We start from the raw sequence: 18,695 nt of genomic DNA on the forward strand, positions 1-18,695 counted from the left end.
TTGAAAAAAAAGAAAGAATAGCCCTGCCCACCCTGGAGAATCTAAGCAGGCACCTACTTGGAGAAAAGGGGCTGGACAGGATGACCTCTTTCACTCCACCCTGGGAAGATGTTTCAAACCATATAATCGTTCATTCAATCAATCAATCAATGGCATTTGGGGGGGGGGGGCGGGGGGTGTTGACTATTCATTCATTCAATAGTATTTATTGAGCACTTACTATGTGCAAAGCACTGTACTAAGTGCTTGGAATGTACAAATTGGCAACAGATAGAGACAGTCCCTGCCCATTGACGGGCTTACAGTCTAATCGGGGGAGATAGACAGACAAAAACAATAGCAATAAATAGAATCAAGGGGATGTACATCTCATTAAAACAATAGCAATAAATGGAATCAAGGTGATGTACATCTCATTAACAAAATATGCACAGAGCACTGTACTAAGCACTTGGGAGAGGGCAATCCATTAGAGTTGGTGGACAAGATCCCTGCCCTCAAGGAGTTTACAAGCTAGTGGGAGAGAGGGACACTAAAACAAATTACAGGGAGGGGAAACCACAGAATGTAAACCTCTAGACTGTAACTTTGTTATGGGCAAGGAACCTGTCTACTAATTCTGTTGTATTGTACTCTTCCAAGCTCTTAGTACAGTGCTCTGCACATAGTAAGGGTTCAACAAATACAATTGATTGATTGATGTACATTGCCTTGGCCCAGGTATCCAGGGCCTTCTAATACCGAAAATGTTCTTTGTCCTTTCTTCATCTTCCTTCCACAATCATCTCCCACAACTCCAGTGCCCAGGAGGTGAGCCTGGGAGGGCTCTCCCTTCACTCAGTCTTTCCTCTTCCTTTAGTTTTTTATATGCTACTGCTGCTCTTTTTTCACTCTTCAAAAAATCAAATGTCCAGCCGCTGGTCCAGCTACCTCCCTTACTCCCTTAACTTTCTTTTTTTTTTATGGCATTTGTTAAGCATTTACTATGTGCCAGGAACTGTACTAAGCCCTGGGGTGGATACAAGCTAATCAGTTTGGATGCAGTCTATATCCCACATGGGGTTCACAGTCTTAATCCTCATTTTACAGATGAGATAACTGAGGCACAGTGAAGTTGTGACTTGCCCAAGGTCAAACATCAGACAAGTGGTGGAGCTGGGATTATAAACCAGGTCCTCTGACTCCCAGGCCCATGCTCTCTCCACTAGGCCATGCTGTTTTCTCCTCTAGGTTCTTAATTTTCCTCCAGGAGAGACAATGTGGCCTAATGGAGTGAGTACAGGACTGGGAGTCAGGAGAGTCAGGTTAGAATCCTAGCTTCACCACTGGTCCTCAGTTTCCTCATCTGTAAAATGGGGCTAAAATAGATTTGGAGTCCTGGGAGGCGGGCGGATGTGTCCAATCCCATAACCTTTTATCTCTCGCAGAACTTCACACCTAGTAAGTGCCTTAATACTGCATCAGCTTCCTTGCTGACCTCTCAGCTTCCTGTCTCTCCCACTCCAGTCCATACTTCACTCTACTGCCTGGATCATTTTTCAACAAAAACATTCAAGACATGTTTCCCCGTCCTCAAAAAAACTCCAGTGATTTCCCATCCACCTCCACATCACTGAGCTCCTTATCTTCCCTCCCAAATCCTGCCCTCTCCCTGACTTTCCCGTCACTGTGGATGGCACAACCATCCTTCCCGTCTCACAAGCCTGCAACTGTGGTGTCATCCTTGACTCTGCTCTCTCATTCACCCCACACATTCAATCCGTCACCAAAACCTGTCGGTCTCACTTTCACAACATCACCAAGATCCACCCTTTCCTCTCCATCCAAACTGCTACCTTACTGGTACAATCTCTCATAATATCCTGACTGGATTATTGCATCAGCCTCCTCTCTGATCTCCCATCCTCCTGTCTCTTCCCGCTTCAGTCTATACTTCACTCCGCTGCCTGGATCATCTTTCTACAGAAACACTCTGGGCATGTCACTCCCCTCCTCAAAAACCTCCAGTGGTTGCCTATCAATCTTCGCATGAGGCAAAAACTCCTCACTCTTGGCTTCAAAGCTCTCCATCACCTTGCCCCCTCCTACCTCACCTCCCTTCTCTCTTTCTACTGCCCACCCCGTACACTCCGCTCCTCTGCCGCTAACCTCCTCATGGTCCCTTGTTCGCGCCTGTCTCGCCGTCGACCCCTGACTCACGTCCTACCACTGACCTGGAATGCCTTCCCTCCTCACATCTACCAAACTCTCTTCCCCTCTTCAAAGCCCTCCTGAGAGCTCACCTCCTCCAGGAGGCCTTCCCAGACTGAGCCCCCTCCCCCTTTATCTTCTGCTCCTCCTCCCCTCCCCATTGCCCCTATTCCCTCCCTCTGCTCTACCCCCTTCCCCTCCCCACAGCACCTGTGTATATTTGTATATATTGTTTATTACTCTATTTTATTAATGATGTGTATATATCTATGATTCTATTTATCTATTTTGATGGTATTGATGCCTGACTACCTGTTTTGTTTTGCTGTCTTGTCTCCCCTTTTTAGACTGTGATCCCATTGTTGGGCAGGGATTGTCTCTATCTGTTGCCAAATTGTACATTCTAAGCACTTAGTACAGTGCTCTGCACACAGTAAGCGCTCAATAAATACGATTGAACGAATGAATCAATCAAACAAAAACTCCTCACCCATGGCTTTAAAGCACTCAATCACCTTGCCCCCTCCTTCCTCACCTCACCTTGACTTCTCCCAAGTGCTTAGTACAGTGCTCTGCACACAGTAGGTGCTCAATAAATACCATTGATTGAAAAAAATTATTTTAGTGTGTTTCCCCCACTAGATTGTAAAGTCCTCGGGTCTACCAACTCTATTGTACTTTTCCCTGCATTTAGCACAGTGCTCTGCACAAAGTAAGTGTTCAATAAATACTATTGATTGCTCTGCACAGAGAAAGTGCTTCAAAATTACTACCGATTGATTGACTGTTCTAATAAGGAAACGTCTCTATTTCCCTAATCATCTGGGTTATCCTTCTCTGTAACAGCCCAGGATTCTGTCTCCTCATAGGGGCATAGGGGTGCTTTGAAGAATCATGGACATTCATCTGATCAATGAGAGTGCTGAAAGGAACGATGGGAGGGTCGGGGGTTGGGGGAGAACACAAAAATGTGTGAGGATAAAGCTGCGTAACCCAAATCTGTCTTCTCTGAAGGTGAAAGATTGAGGTGAATAATACACCTAGAGCTTAGTGAGTTTGAGAGCCCTGATGGAGGTCTTCATACTGGGCGAAAAGCATGGGCCTGGGAGTCTGAGGACCTGGGTTCTAATCCCAGCTCCGTCTATTGCTTGCTGTGTGACTTGCCCAAGGTCTGTGTGTCTCAGTTTCCTCATCTGTAAAATGGGGATTCAATACTTTCCCTCCCTCTTATTTAGACTGTGAGCCCCATGTGGGACGGGGACTGTGTCTGAACTGATTAACTTGTACGTACCCCAGTGCTTAGAACAGAGCTTGACAATAGTAAAGTACTTAAGAAATACCATCCGAAAAAAAAAAGCCACCAACTGGGAGGCCAAGAACTCCCAGTTTATTAAGGTGGGAATAAATGCCAGGGTGCCAATTTATGATTTTGAGCTTGGAGAAGAACTCTGGGCAGGGCATCAATGGAGTGGAGAAGGAACAGAGGAAAAGGAAGAGGGATGGGGAGGGTGAGAAGAGGAAGAGGAGGAGGAGGCAGTGGCAGCGATGTGGGGGAGGAAAGAGGAAAGGGAGAGGGTGGGGGTGGAGAAGGTCAAGACAGTCATCAGAAGTGCCAGCGCTTTTTCCCTTCACTGGGATCAGCGCTTAGAACAGTGCTTGGCACATAGTAAACGCTTAACAAATACCATCATCATCATCATCGTCATCTGGGGCTCCATGATGGAAAACCATCTCCCCACCTCATTCCCACTCAGGTTGCTCAGGGATCCTAGGGGAGTCTCTCCATAAACAGCCATGGAGCAGGAGCACCAAATGATGCTTGCATGGAGGTGGCAGCAGGCAGAGCACGGTATTAAGCACTCTGGAGAGTACAGTACAATAGAGTCAGTAGACATGATCCCTGCCCTCAAGAAGCTTACAATCTAGTGGGGTTGACAGCCACTAAAATCAATTACAGGTAGGGAGAAGGAATGGAGTATAAAGGTCTGTACATAAGGGCTATAGCTATAGCTATAGCTCCTCCCTATCGGGGGAGGAGGTGGGGTGAGAATCATAAGTGCTCGGGGATGAGGGTTCAAGTGCCAAAGGGAGGGAGAATTGGGTGGGGAGATGAGAGGTTAGTCAGGAAAGGCTTCCTGGAGGAGATGGGATTTCAGTAGACTTCGAAAGAGGGGAGAGTGGTGGTCTGTCTGATGTGAAGGGGGAGGGAGTTTCAGCCCAGAGGGAGACGTGGCTGAGGGGTCGACAGTAATAATAATGTTGGTATTTGTTGGTATTTGTTAAGCGTTTACTATGTGCCGAGCACTGTTCTAAGCACTGGGGTAGACAAAGGGGAATCAGGTTGTCCCACGTGGGGCTCACAGTCTTAATCCCCATTTTACAGATGAGGGAACTGAGGCACAGAGAAGTTAAGTGACTTGCCCACAGTCACACAGCCGACAAGTGGCAGAGCTGGGATTCGAACTCATGAGCCCTGACTCCAAAGCCCGTGCTCTTTCCACTGAGCCACGCAGTAGGAGAGACAAGATCGAGGTACAGAGAGTAGGTTTGTGTTAGAGAAGCAAAGTGGGTGGGCTGGGTTGTAATAGGAAATCAGGGAGGTAAGGTAGGAGAGGATGAGGTGATTGAGTGCTTTAAAGCTAATGGAAGGAGTTTCTGCTTTATGTGGAGACAGATGGGCAACCACTGGAGATTTTCATGGAATGGGGAAAATGTACGCAGAATGATTTTTTTAGAAAAATGATCTGGGCAGCAGAGTGAAGAATAGAGGCTTTTAACTGGCAATGTGGCTCCTGAGATCTGACCTCTATCTAGTTCCCAGGGAAACCCTTAGTTGTGTGGGTGGAGCTGGCTGGTGTGGGACTTTGGGGTCAGGGATAAGAGGAATGTATGGTCACCAGGTCTCTAGCCTCATGAGGAGAGACAAAAGCATCAACATCCTCCTTAATCTACTGATGTTTGTTTATTTGTTTTATTGTTTGCTTTATGGTACTTGTTAGGGGTTTACTATATGACAGGCACTGAACTAAGCGCTGGTGTAGATACAAGCTAATCAGGTCAGATGCAGTCCAAACTGACAGTCTTAATCCCTAATTTATAGGTGTGGTAACTGAGGCCCATAGAAATGAAGTGACTTGCCCAAGATCACACAGCAGACAAATGGCAGAGTCAGGATTAGAACCCAAGTCCTTCTGACTTCAGGGATCATGCTCTATCATTCATTCAATAGTATTTATTGAGCACTTACTATGTGCAGAGCACTGTACTAAGTGCTTGGAATGTACAATTCGGCAACAGATAGAGACAATCCCTGCCCGATGATGGGCTCACAGTCTATCCACTAGGCCATGCTGCTTCTTGGTATTTATTGAGCACTTACTGTGTGCAGAATATTGTACTATGTGTCTGGGAGAACACAATAATAACAGTAATAATAATAATAGTAATAGTAATAATAATCATGGCATTTGTTAAGCGCTTGCTATGTGCCAGGCACTGTACTAAGCGCTGGGGTGGATACAAGCAAATCGGGTTGGACACAGTCCCTGTCCCATGTGGGGTTCACAGTATCAATCCCCATTTTACAGATGAAGTAACCAAGGCACAGAGAAGTGAAGTGACTTGCCCAAGGTCACACTGCAGACAAGTGGTGAAGATGAAATTAGAACTCATGACCTTCTGACTCCCGGGTCTGTGCTCTATCCGCTATGCCATGTTGCTTCCCAATAATTATGGCATCTGTTAAATCCTTACTATGAGCCAGGCACTGTACTATGCGCAAATTGGGTTGGACACAGACCCTGTCCTGCATAGGGCTCACAGTCCATTTTACAGATGAGGTACAGAGAAAGGAAGTTACTTGCCTAAGGCCACACAGCAGTGTCTCTCCCCACTTCAGTCTATACTTCACTCTGCTGTCTAGATTATCTTTCTAAAGAAATGTCCTGGGCATGTCACCCTCCTCCTCAAAAATCTCCAGTGGTTGCCTATCGACCTTCGCATCAAGCAAAAACTATTCACTGTTGGCTTCAAAAGCTCTCCATCACCTTGACCCCTCCTACCTCACCTCCCTTCTCTCCTTTTACAGCCCAGCGCACACACCTGGCCCACGTCCTACCACTGACCTGGAATGCCCTCCCTCCGCACATCCGCCAAACAATCACACTTCTCCCCTTTCAAAGCCCTACTGGAGGCCTTCCAGGAGGCCTTCTCAGACAAAGCCCCCCTTTTCCTCAGCTCCCCCTCCCCTCCCCATCGCCCCGACTTGCCCCCTTTGTTCTACCCCCCCCTTTCCTCCCCACAGCCCTTGTGTATATATGTACATATCTATAATTCTATTTACTTATAGTAATGCCTGTTTACTTGTTCTGATGTGTTCTGATGTGTACATATATCTATAATTCTATTTATTTGTATTGATGCTATTGATGCCTGTTTACTTGTTTTGATGTCTGTCTCCCCCCTTCTAGAATGTGAGCCCGCTGTGGGCAGGGATTGTCTCTCTTTGTTGCTGAATTGTGCTTTCCAAGCGCTTAGTACAGTGCTCTGCTTACAGTAAGTGCTCAATAAATACTATTGAATGAATGAATGAATGGTGGAGCCAGGATACAACTGACACAATCCCTGCCTACAAGGAGCTACTCATCCTGCTCCTCCCTGCCCACGGCAAGAGTAGGTGCCACCACCTTGGTTCCCATTCCAGGCCCTCTCTGGTTCCAAGGCGAGCTATGGCTGCCCACCCCGTGCTCCCCACTCCCACCACAGAAACTTTGGGGGTGAAACTAGTGGTTTTGCTGCTCCTCAGTGCCAATCCCGTGGGGGCCGTGGCCATGACCCCTTTTGCTCCCTTGGAGTTGGGAACTATGTAACACTATAATATGAAATTAAATAAAATATATATATAACCCCAGGGATTTTTTTAACATGTAAAAATCAGGCTTATATTTCCCCAATTTTTTTTCTCTTATGGTATTTCTAAAACATCAACATCCTCCTTAATCAGTCAATCAATCACTGTTTGTTTTATTGTTTGTTTTATGGTATTTGTTAAGCATTTACTATGTGATAGGCACTGTACTAAAAACTGGTTTGCGCATAATCCATGTCCCATTTGGGGCTCAGTCTTAATCCCCATTTTACAGATGAAGGAACTGAGGTACAGAGAACTGGAGTGACTTGCCCAAAGTCAGACAGCAGACGTGGCGGAGCTGGGATTAGAACCCAGGTCCTCTGATTCTGGCCTGTGCTCTATCCATTAGGCCGCACTGCTTCCCTCATTTTCTAATTTTTGCTTTTCTTTTTATGATTAATGTATAACTACCCCTTATTAATAAGCATACTACACCCAGTTCTTCAGTAACTACCCAACAAGGAAGTAGGACAGACTGCGATGGCTGGGTGGTAGTACTCACCAGATGTATGCACATCAACCGTCTTTTCCAACACCAAGACACGCTGTTTCCAAAAAGGCTCACATTGTTGGGCAACGTTCCCCAATTCCTTAAGAGTGTTCTAACCAAAACATGTAGTCAAAGCACTTATTATGGCCCAATAGACTAGACTGTAGACTGTAAGTTTCTCTCGACTTGCAAGTTCCTTGTGGACAGGGAACACATCTACCAACTCTGTTACATTGTATTCTGTGTGACTTTGGGCAAGTCACTTTACTTCTCTGTGCCTCAGTTCCCTCATCTGTAAAATGAGGATTAAAACTGTGAGCCCCACATGGGAAAACCTGATCACTTTGTATCCCCCAGCGCTTAGAACAGTGCTTTACACATAGTAAACACTTAACAATAACCACCATTATTATTATTATTATTCTCCCAAGTGCTTAGGATAGTACACAATAACCTTTCAGTAAATACCACTGATGGATTGAAATAGCCTATTCCTTCCTGGCCTTGGCCAATAACGTATTCAGCTAAACCTTTATTCATTCATTCAATTGTATTTATTGATCACTTACTGTATGCAGAGCACTGTATTAAGCACTTGGAAAATACAATTCAGCAATAAAGAGAGACAATCCCTGCCCACAACGGACTTACAGTCTAGAAGGGGGGAGAGAGAGACATCAAAACAAGTAAACAGGCATCATAGCATCAATATAAATGGAATTATAGATATATACATATCAAAACAAGTAAGCAGGCATTCGTATAAATAAATAGAATTATAGATATGTACATAAATACACAAGTGCAGCTGACACCACAGTTCCCTGTCGGCACAACAAAATGTGTTAAGGCCACTTTGCTTAGTTTGGCATAGCGGGCTCCGGTGTCAATCTGAACCGGAAACGATATCCAAATCTGGGGTTTTCAGGGGAGGGCTCTGTACTGGAGTGAGAAGAATGAGCCAGAACTGAGCCCACGTGCCAGTTACCCAAGGAATCTCCAGACTCTTTACTGAGGGGAGGAGAAAAGGAAACTAGCCCAGACATGCAGTGTTTACAATCCACTGAAAAATGATCAAGGCTTCCACATATCACAAATTACCTCTAGACTGTGAGCTCGTTATGGGCAGGGAACGTGTCTACCAGATCTGTTCTACTGTTTACACTGTACTCTCCCAAGCGCTTAGTACAGTGCTCTGCACACAGTAAGCACTCAATAAATATGATTAATTGATCACATTCCTAAGCACATTCCCTTTCGATGGATGCACTAAATCGACTGAAGTGTACCATGGCAGAATTAAGACAGATCTGTAAAATCATAAACTTTTTGATGCAAACCATCTTAAAAAATATTTATACATGCCACAACCATTCTTAGAGCTCATATTCTTGCCCCTACCACCTCAGCCCTCCCTCCTCCCAATGCCTCTTTCCACAACAAGCCCCAGATACATGCGGCAGAGGGCTGATAAAGCAAACCCAGCAACCCCTAGGGCTGGCTGGTAGGATAAGGTCAGGAATCACAAGCTGAGTGCTTGAGCACAAACAGTAAACAAGCCACTTGCGCCTGATGGAGCCTCCTCTGGCAGTGTCAGAAAATAGCCCCCTCAGGCCAGGGACCAAGATCTGCAGAGCCAACCAGCTTGTGTGCTTTAAGGACACAACTATCTGCCTTTTTTAATCCTGGCAGAGTGGGGAACGGAAAAAAAACAAACACAAAATGTACCCATTCCAGTCACCACAAAACAAGAAACGGAGAGTAAATTAGAGACTTCGGTTTCCACAACCAAAGGGGTCCAGAACAGGTGGAAGCCCCTTATTGGAGTGTTTCCCATTTCTCTCATTTATAGGGTAGGGGCACACACATGTACACACACAGAGAGTTCCCAAGCTCCTTAGAGACAGAGGCCACCTGCAGATGTTCTATTCTACTGTACCGTGCCCAGCACATTGTGGGCACTTAAGAAACACCTAGCAATGAGGAGGGAGAGGCCCAAATTTTACCTTCAGAGTGGGAAGGGGGGAGAGAAGGAGGAAGTGGATGACAGGTAACCAGTGGGTGAAGCCACCCGATCAGTAAGCGCTCAATAAATAAGACTGAATGAAAGCCACCCGACCAGGAGGAAGGACAGACTGTGATTGCTAGGTGGAAGATGCTGCTTGATATAGAGAGCTGTGCCTGGGCATCACGCCTTCACTCGGCTCCCGCCTGGCATGAGATGGAGCAGCTGGAGCTGCATGGGCACAGTGGTTCTCCTGGTATTTCTGGCCCCCTTGCCAAGATCAGGTGTGGGCCTCGGGTGGGCTACCAGCGCCAGGGCCTGGCCAGACAGTTGGGACCCATGATCTCCCGAGAGATAGACTTTCCCACCCCAGAGCCAGGGTGCCTCTCTGGGCCATGCTGAGAGGGCAGACGCCCTTTCTCTTTGGGTCAGATCCCGGTTGGCAAAACAGCTCGGGATCGAGACTCAATGCCCAGTTCAATACCAAACTGTCAGCTGGCCCCACTGACCCTCACAGCCAAAACTGACAAACGTCGGGCAGACCAGGCAGCCCAAGAAGGAAACTGCTCTCTAGGATCTCAAAGAGGAAGGTTGTGTTGGCCTGTGGACCATGTCCTTGGCCAAATAGGTTTCTCCCCTGTCACATCGTGGTGGAACCGGCTCTCCTAACCCACTGAGCCGGCAGCTTCGGCTTCCTCTGAGACACACTCAGAGTTCTCCCAGGCCGCCAGAGAAGCTGCTCCTCATAGAATCAGCAGATCCCCAAGGGTCGGAAGGGGTCTCGAAACATCAAATGATTCAACCCCGTCTTCCCAAAAGGGGGCTCCCCTAGGGCATCCAGGACAGGCAGATGGGCCTGAAATTGATCTTCAAAGATCTCCAGGGATGGAAATACCACCCTACTCCCCCTCCTGGCTTTCAGTCTGTCCGGACCGTGTCTGACCTGACTAGCTTGTATCACCCCCAGTGCTTAATACAGTGCTTGACACATAGTAAGCACTTAACAAATATTACTATTATAGTATTATTATTATCCAAGAGTTCTTCCACTCCACAGCTATTCTTATCTGGTCCTCTGTGTTGATGGAGGAAAGCAGGTCAGCACACCTTTTTCAAGACAAATCCAAAAGCCCTCAGGTCAGGAAGTGGAAAAAAAGAAAAACCAAAGTCCAGCACGAAGAGCTGGATTGTCTCCCCCGCTTTAGATTGTAAGCTTGCTGTGGCTAGGGATTGTGTCTGTTTATTGTTGTATTGTACTCTTCCAAGGGCTTAGTACAGTGCTGTGCACACAGTACATACTCAATAAATATGATTGAATGAAAGATTGTTCCCAGCTCCAGAGCGTAGACAGAGGAAATCTTGGCGACTCAGCTCCCAGTTACAGTCTCACACCAGTTGAGCCAAAACCCTTACAACCACTCACATGTCAGAGATCCCAACAGTTAGCTGGGGCATGTGTGGTTGAAAAGGCTGAATCAGGACCCTGAAGATTGTCCTTTGGGATGCTTGTCAGGTTTGCTCTTTGCAGTGTCTCCTGCTCTTTTCGGTTTTGCTTCTCATCATCAGTAGTAGTTACAGAATCCCAACTTAATGCAAAAGCCCTCTGGGAGCTTAAGCTCTAATGGTGGAGACGGGCAAAAATTATTTACAAATAGAGAGAGGAGGAGGAAGAAGGCGCTTCTGCTCCTAAAGAGCCTCACCTTTCTGGACTGTAGTCTGCTAGGCTGGTCCCAGCTTAGGGTTGTGATGCTGGATTGTCTGAGCCTCATTTTACAGGATGCTTAAAGCATTTCCTCTGTGTCCCTTGCTTTTGATTGCCCAATTTCAGCTCACCGTACAGCAGCTATTTGAGTATCCTGCTGTCATCCATTCTCCCCAGGTGTCCCGCCCAGTGCAGCTGTGTTGAGGTGAACGCAGCTTGACTGTTGTTCAACATTTACATTATTGTTGATTAATTTAAAATCTCCACTAGCTTTTAGGACTCAGTTTCACATCAGGGCCCTGGTAGGGGAGTCAGGGGTAGGGGCAGTTAAAATGTTTTTCTGAGGAGTTGTGGGAAAAAGATGGCATCATGGGACTCTTACCTACCTGGCATAGTGACCGACAATCCAATCCCACGAGATCAGTCCATCAATCAATGGTATTTATTAAGCGCTTACTGTGTGCAGAGCACTTTACTAAGCACTTGGGAGAGGATAATATAACAAAAGCAAGGAAGTAGTACAAAATCAACTAATGGCCAACCTATCCTTTGGGAGATTGCCACTCTGTTCTAAACCCTTGTCATATCTCAACTAGATTACTGCCTCAGTCTCCTCACTGAAGCAGCGTGGCTCAGTGGAAAGAGCACGGGCTTTGGAGTCAGGGCTCATGAGTTCGAATCCCAGCTCTGCCACTTGTCGGCTGTGTGACTGTGGGCAAGTCACTTAACTTCTCTGTGCCTCAGTTCCCTCATCTGTAAAATGGGGATTAAGACTGTGAGCCCCACGTGGGACAACCTGATTCCCCTATGTCTACCCCAGTGCTTAGAACAGTGCTCGGCACATAGTAAGCGCTTAACAAATACCAACATTATTATTATTATCTCCCAGTCTCCAGCCTCTCTGCTCTTACATCTATACTGTACACCACTGCACAGACTGTTTTCATTCATTCATTCACTCAATCATATTTATTGAGCGCTTACTGTGTGCAGAGCACTGTACTAAGCGCTTGGAATGTACAATTCGGCAACAGATAGAGACAATCTCTGCCCAACAACGGACTCACAGTCTAAAAGGGGGAGATAGCAAAATAAAACAAGTAGACAGGCATCAATACCAATCACTTCATTTTCTTGAAGTGCCATTCAGCAAACATCTCTTCACTCCTCAAAATCACCTAATGGCTTCCCATTTCTCTTCACATCAAGGAGAAATGCCTTACTGATGGCTTCAAGGTTTTTCACCAGCTTTCTCCATCTTATGAGTCAGCTCTCTCTACCCACTCTTTGCTCCTCTCAGGCTCACCTTCTAACTACAAGTCACTCTCGATTCTCCCTCCTCACATACCACAGTCATTCTCTTCCCCCAGCTTGGAACTTCTTTGCCCGCCAAGATCCACCAAACAACAGCCAGTCCTGTCTTTAAAGCCCCCCGAAAATCCCACCTCCTCCAGGCAGACTTCGACATTCCAGTTGGGCTGGCCCAACACCTACTCTTAGCACTTATGTATTTTATTCCTAGCCCCCGAGGGACAGGGACCGTGTCCAATTTCCACCTGTGTATTCTCTCCCGGCTCTTAGAATAGTGCTCTGCACACAGTAGGCACTTAAAAAAATACTATGACTACTACTCCTATCCTCAGTAATTATGTATGTAACTAGATTTTTATTTGTATATTCAATTATTTATTTGGCTTTTTTATCATGAGGTATTTTACTATTTCCTGTTATAACCATGATCTTCCTTTATTTGTCTTCCCTATTATGTTATAAGCTCCTTGAGGGCAGGGAATGGGTGTCTTACTTCTGTTCTTCATCTTATTGTTATTATTATTGTATTTATTAAGCACTTACAATGTATCAAGCACTGATTTTTGTTTTTAATGGTGTTTCTTCAGCCTTACTATGTGCCAAGCACCATTCTAAGCACTAGGGTAGATACAAGTCAATCAAGTTGGAGGCAGTCCCTGCTTTATGTAGGGCTCACAGTCTAAGGATGGGGGAGAACAGGTATCGAATCCTCATTTTAACAGACAAGGAAACTGAGGCACAGAGAAGTTCAGTAACTTGCCCAAGGTCACAAGTAGAGGAGCCGGTATTAGAACCTAGGTCCTCTGACTCCCAGGCCCATGCTTTATTCACTAGGTCACGCTGCTTCTTCTGTTCTCTCCCAAGCACTTAGTGTCAATCAATGACCTAGATTGAGCATTACTGTGTGCAAAGCACTCTACTAAGCACTTGGGAAAGTACAACAGAGTAAGTAGACATAATCCCTGCCCTCATGGAGAAGGAGTAAGGCCTAGTGGGATGAGCATGGGCCTGAGAATCAGAGGACCTGGGTTCTAATCCCAGCTCCATTACTTGCCTGCTGGGTGACCTTGGGGAATTCACTTGACTTCTCCATGCTTCTGTTCCCTCATCCGTAAAATGAGGATTAGATACCTGGTCTCCCTCCTATCTGGAGTGTGAGCCCCAAGTGGGACAGGGACTGCATCCGATCTGATTACCTTGTATCCTCTTCTGTACTTAGTACAGTACTCAACACAAAGTGTTTAACAAATACCACAATTTATTATTATTACTTACAATCTAGTGGAGGAACTAACAATCTAGCACAATAGCACCCCAATAGGTGCTCATTAAGTAGCACTGACTGACTGAGCAGAAGCTTTGAGATGACTGTCAAAGAGGCGAGAGCACGAACAGAAAAGCTGACAGCATTACAAAAGGACAGTCGCTACTCAGGCACAGTGTGATCGGAATGGGAAATCTGGGATCAGTCTTTTTGCTCACATTTGCATCCGTAGGTAAGCTTCACTATCGGAGGTGTCCTATTTAAATACGAGGGACAATTAGATATATTTAGGGAGGTCTGGCTGATTTTGTTTCTGAGAAATCAATTTCCATCAGCATCATCAATCAATCATTCAATCAGTTGTATTTATTGAGCGCTTACTATGTGCAGAGCACTGTACTAGGAGCTTGGGACAGTACAATATAAGAGAGTTGGTAGAAAAGTTCCCTGCCCACTACGAGCTTACAATCTATGTGGCTTACTTAACGACTGCAGCCACCAAGGTGCCCCTAACGAAACTCTGCAGAGCTGAGACATCCCAAAGCAGTTTATCATAATCACCATCATCACCACTGCCCCATTTTCCTGCTCCTATTCCTGTCCAAACCCTTTGAACCCTTTGTCCAAACCCTTGCTGTTTCCACTTCTGGTCTTCCAACTCTCTTCTCAACCCACTAAAACTCTGGTTTCCACCCCTTTCACTCCACTGAGACTCCATTCTCCAAGGTCACCAAAGATCTCCTTTCCAAATTTAATGGCCTCTGCTCTATCCTAATCCTCCTTGCCCTCTTAACTGCCTCTGACACTAGGACCAACTCCCTCCTCCCAGAAACGCTGCATGGAAATAGCACGAGCCTCGCGAGCCTCGGCACCAGAGGAACTGGGTTCACCAACCCAGGCTTCACCACCAGCTCCACCACCTGGCTGCTGTGTGATCTTGAGCAAATCGCTTAGCTTCTCGGTGCTTTAGTTTCCTCATCTGTACAATGGGGATTAAATATCTGTTCTCATCCCTAATTAGACTGTGAGCTCCATGTGGGGCAGGACTGTGTCCGACCTGATTATCCTGTATCTACCCCGGCGCTTAATATGACACCTGGCACATAGTAAGTGCTGAATAAACACCACAATTATCATTTTTCTCTCCTGATTTTCCTCCTACCTCTCTAACCGCTGACCCTCAATCTCTTTCACTGGCCCTCACCCCCTAACTGTGGGTATCCCCCTACTCTTTTAATTGTATATTCACTCCCCCAGGGAGCTCAGTTGATCCCACAGCTTCAGCTACCACCTAGACCTGGATGACTTCCAAATCCATCGTACGACTTCCAAATCTACCTGGCTGGCCCTGCTTGCTCGGTCAGAAGATCATAGGTTCTAATCCTGGCTCTGCCACTTGTCTGCTGTGTGACCTTGGGCAATTCAGTTCACTTCCCTGTGCCTTAGTTACCTCATCCGTAAAATGGGGATTAAGACTGTGAGCCCCACGTGGGACAGGGACTGTGTCCAACCCAATTTGTCTGTATCCACTCCAGTGCTTAGTACTGTGCCTGGCATATAGTAAGTACTTAACAAATACCATAGTTACTATTATTATTATCTGCAACCTCACATTTCCTTTCGCTCACAGGATATCTCCACGGGGCTGTTTCGCTGATTCCTTTTGTTGAAAAGCAAACTCCTCATCTACCCTGCCAAATCCTCTCTTCCACCTAACTTTCGCACCACAGTTGTAAGGCCACCATCCTCCCTGTTTCCACAGCATTATCCTTGACTTCTGGACCACTTTCTACTGTCACGTACAGTCTGTTGCTCAGTCTTGTTGGTGTTTCCTCCACAGCATTTCCTGGATCCACCCATGTCTATCCATCTAAATGGCCAACCCCCAGGTCCAAGGGCTTGTCATATCAGGGGTTGACTACTGTATCGACCTGCTCACTGGTCTTCCTGCCTCCAGCCTCAGCCCTCTCCAGTCTAGACTTCACTCTGCTGTTTGGATCATTCGTCTAAAACATCATTCTGCACATGTCTCTCCATTCCTCTAAATCCTACAGTGGTTATCCATTCACCTCCACACCACGCAGAAACTCCTCCCCCTCTCCCTTAGCCCTCCATTAGTTCTCTCCCTCTCACCTATCCACTTTTCTCCAACTACACTCCACTTTATTCTCTCCCCCTTCCAATCCGGCAGCTCACAGCTCTTCCCATCTTCAATGCTCCTCTGAAATCCCACCTTCTTTCCTTTCCGCCCTTTCCTCTCCATCCAAACTGCTACAGTGATCCAAGCACTTAGCCTATCCCACCTTGATTACTGCATCAGCCTCCGTGCTGACCTTCCTGGCTCCTGTCCCTCCCCACTCCAGTCCTACTTCACTCTACCGCCTAGATCATTTTTCTACAAAAACATTCAGTCCATGTTTCCCCGCTCCTTGAGAACCTCCAGTGGTTGCCCATTCACCTTCTCATCAAACAGAACTCCTTATCAGAGGCTTTAAAACACATCAGCTTGTCCCCTCCCTGATTTTTTACTACAACCCACCCCATATGCTTCACTACTCCAATGCCAACCTACTCACTGTACCGCCGTCTCATCTATCTCGCCGCCGACCTCTCGCCCACATCTTGCCTCTGGCTTGGAACTTCCTCCCTCTTTGCGTCCGACAGAGAGATCACTCTCCTCACCTTCAAAGTCTTATTCAAGGCACATCTCCTCTAAGAGGACTTCCCAGACCAAGCCCTTATTTCCTCTTCTCCCACTCTCTTCTGTGTCGCCCTTGAACTTGGATTTGCATCCTTTACTCACTCCTCTCTCAGACCCACAGCACTTATGTACATATCTGCAATTTATTTATAGTAATGTCTTTATCCCCCTCTGGGACATAACCTCCTTGTGGGCAGGGAATGTGTCTACCAGCTCTGTAATATTGTACTCTCCAGTCCTCTGCATACAGGGAGTGCTCAATTAATTCATCCCCAGGTTGCATCCTCCCAACTACTGTCCAGCACTTTTGCACATCACCTCAGCCCTTAGGCATTCATGAAATCCTCAGTGCACTTTTATACCTATTAATTTGCACACTCCACTATTTGAACACTTCTTCCTATGTGTAAGTTACTTTACATCTGTCTCTCCCATTAGGTTGTAAGCTCTTTTTTGTTTGGGGACTGTGTCTTCTAACTCTACTGTATTCTCCCAAGTGCTTAGTACAGTTCACTTTATGTGCTCAATAGATATTATTGATGGAGTGATTTTAATAACTCTCCAGATGGGAGACCTACTAGACCACACTCCCCATTGATGTGTGTCCAATCACACCCAGCAAACATGCAACAGAATTCATCAGAGACCTCGGGGAAAAGAAGAGTACGAATGCAAAACTGGGCTCCAACCCTGCTAGTTCAACCTCCAACATAACCAGCCCTGGCCAAGGTTAAAGTTGGAGAGCTATCCAAGGTCACTTGGGCCCAGTCTCTTAAAAACAAACCCCTTCCAGAGCCCAGGACGGGGAAGAGAGCAGGTTGGGGGAAGGGTGAGAGGTGGGGAGGAGGGGAGGAACAGAGAATCAGAAACAGAAATAGAGAATCTTGGAGACTGGAAGGGACCTTGTAAGCGCATCTCACCCCTCTTCCTCTGCCTCCAGACACTTAAGCCACCCTTAGCAGACATAAGCGTGGATGTTCTTCAAAAGATCTGGACTGGGAGGGAGGCCTGCGAGTAGCAACCCCAAAATGAAGTGGTGGCTTAGAGAAAGAGTAATGCGGGGGTGGAGGAGAGGAGTGGGAGGGGGAGTTGATGGGGGGTTGGAACAGGTGGAAAAAGAAATTCAAGGGAGGGAAGATTAGGTCCAAAACAGCCATACGTACAGGAGTAGCGAGTCTGGGGGAAAGCGAGAGTGAGAAGGGAAGACAAAAAGAGTCAATGAGGCCACCCAGGGGACAGGTATCCGGACGAAAGGGGGAGTTACAAAGCCTCGGGGATAAATATCTGGGTGAGACAGGGAACGGTAACTTTTGCGGGGGCTAATAACCGAGAGAAGGCGCGTCCCGTGTCCTCCAGATCGCCGAGGGAAGACGACCAAGTTCTGATCCCTCTGATGGGGAGGAGTAGATGCCCGAGAAAGCCGGGAAGTAAATCTGTCTCTGGGAAGGGGGCCGGTGGGCTGGAGAGAGTATGGAGAAAGGCAGAAGGGGGGGGGGTCCCCCTCCCCCGCCCGACCCCCAACTTGCGCTCACAGGTACTGTTCCCGGGCCCCTGTGGTCGCCGCCGCCGCCGCCGCCACCGCCGCCGCCTCCCCCGAGCCGGCAGGTCCCGCTCCCGCTCCCGAGCCCGACATGGCCCCGCGGCCCCTGAGCGCCACCATGGCTCGCAAGCGCCGCCACCAACCGGGCCCGGGCCCGGCCTTAAGGGGACGCGGAGGCTCCGCCAAGCCCCGGGTAGGAAGTGACGGCAGGAAATGATGGGGTTTAGCTAAACGGCCGCCTCCTCCTCGTCGTCCTCCTCCTCCTCCTTCCCCTCCTCCTCTTCCCTCCCTCCCTCCCTCCCCTTGTCCTCTCCCTCCTCCCCCCGCTCCGCCCCGCCGAGGCCGAGCACCTCCCTCCAGCCGCTCAATTTGGGACGGCCCTCCAAGTTGGCCCCGGCGACGGGGACGAAGTCGGGGACAAGGCAGGAAAGGCAGGCGAGGGATAGATGGCCACGCCTCTCTACCCAAATGTCCGTGGTATGGTTATACCTTTCCACTGGCCGGCTTCCCTCGCCTCTCCTTTTTTTTAGGGTCCGTCGCCCCCCGCACCCAGATCGGCAGTGCCCCGAGGGCGGGGATCGTG

At 47.5% G+C, this 18,695-nt stretch overlaps 1 protein-coding gene across 4 annotated transcripts in view; it reads right to left on the reverse strand.

Moving 5' to 3' along the window:
* R3HDM4 (R3H domain containing 4) overlaps positions 1-18,367 on the reverse strand; it is a 30,549-nt gene extending 12,182 nt beyond the window's left edge. Inside the window, exon 1 of one of the 4 annotated variants that reach the window (XM_029052031.2) lies at positions 18,105-18,367. In XM_029052031.2, the coding sequence (XP_028907864.1) occupies positions 18,105-18,232 (128 nt within the window). In that variant the 5' untranslated portion in view covers positions 18,233-18,367. The remainder of the gene's footprint in view (positions 1-18,104) is intronic. The other 3 variants (XM_029052029.2, XM_029052030.2, XM_029052032.2) reach the window with 3 other exon arrangements.
* Between the last annotated feature and the right edge of the window lie 328 nt (positions 18,368-18,695).

This window comes from Ornithorhynchus anatinus, chromosome X1 (assembly GCF_004115215.2).
Source record: "Ornithorhynchus anatinus isolate Pmale09 chromosome X1, mOrnAna1.pri.v4, whole genome shotgun sequence".
In the NCBI taxonomy this organism is placed as follows: domain Eukaryota; kingdom Metazoa; phylum Chordata; class Mammalia; order Monotremata; family Ornithorhynchidae; genus Ornithorhynchus; species Ornithorhynchus anatinus.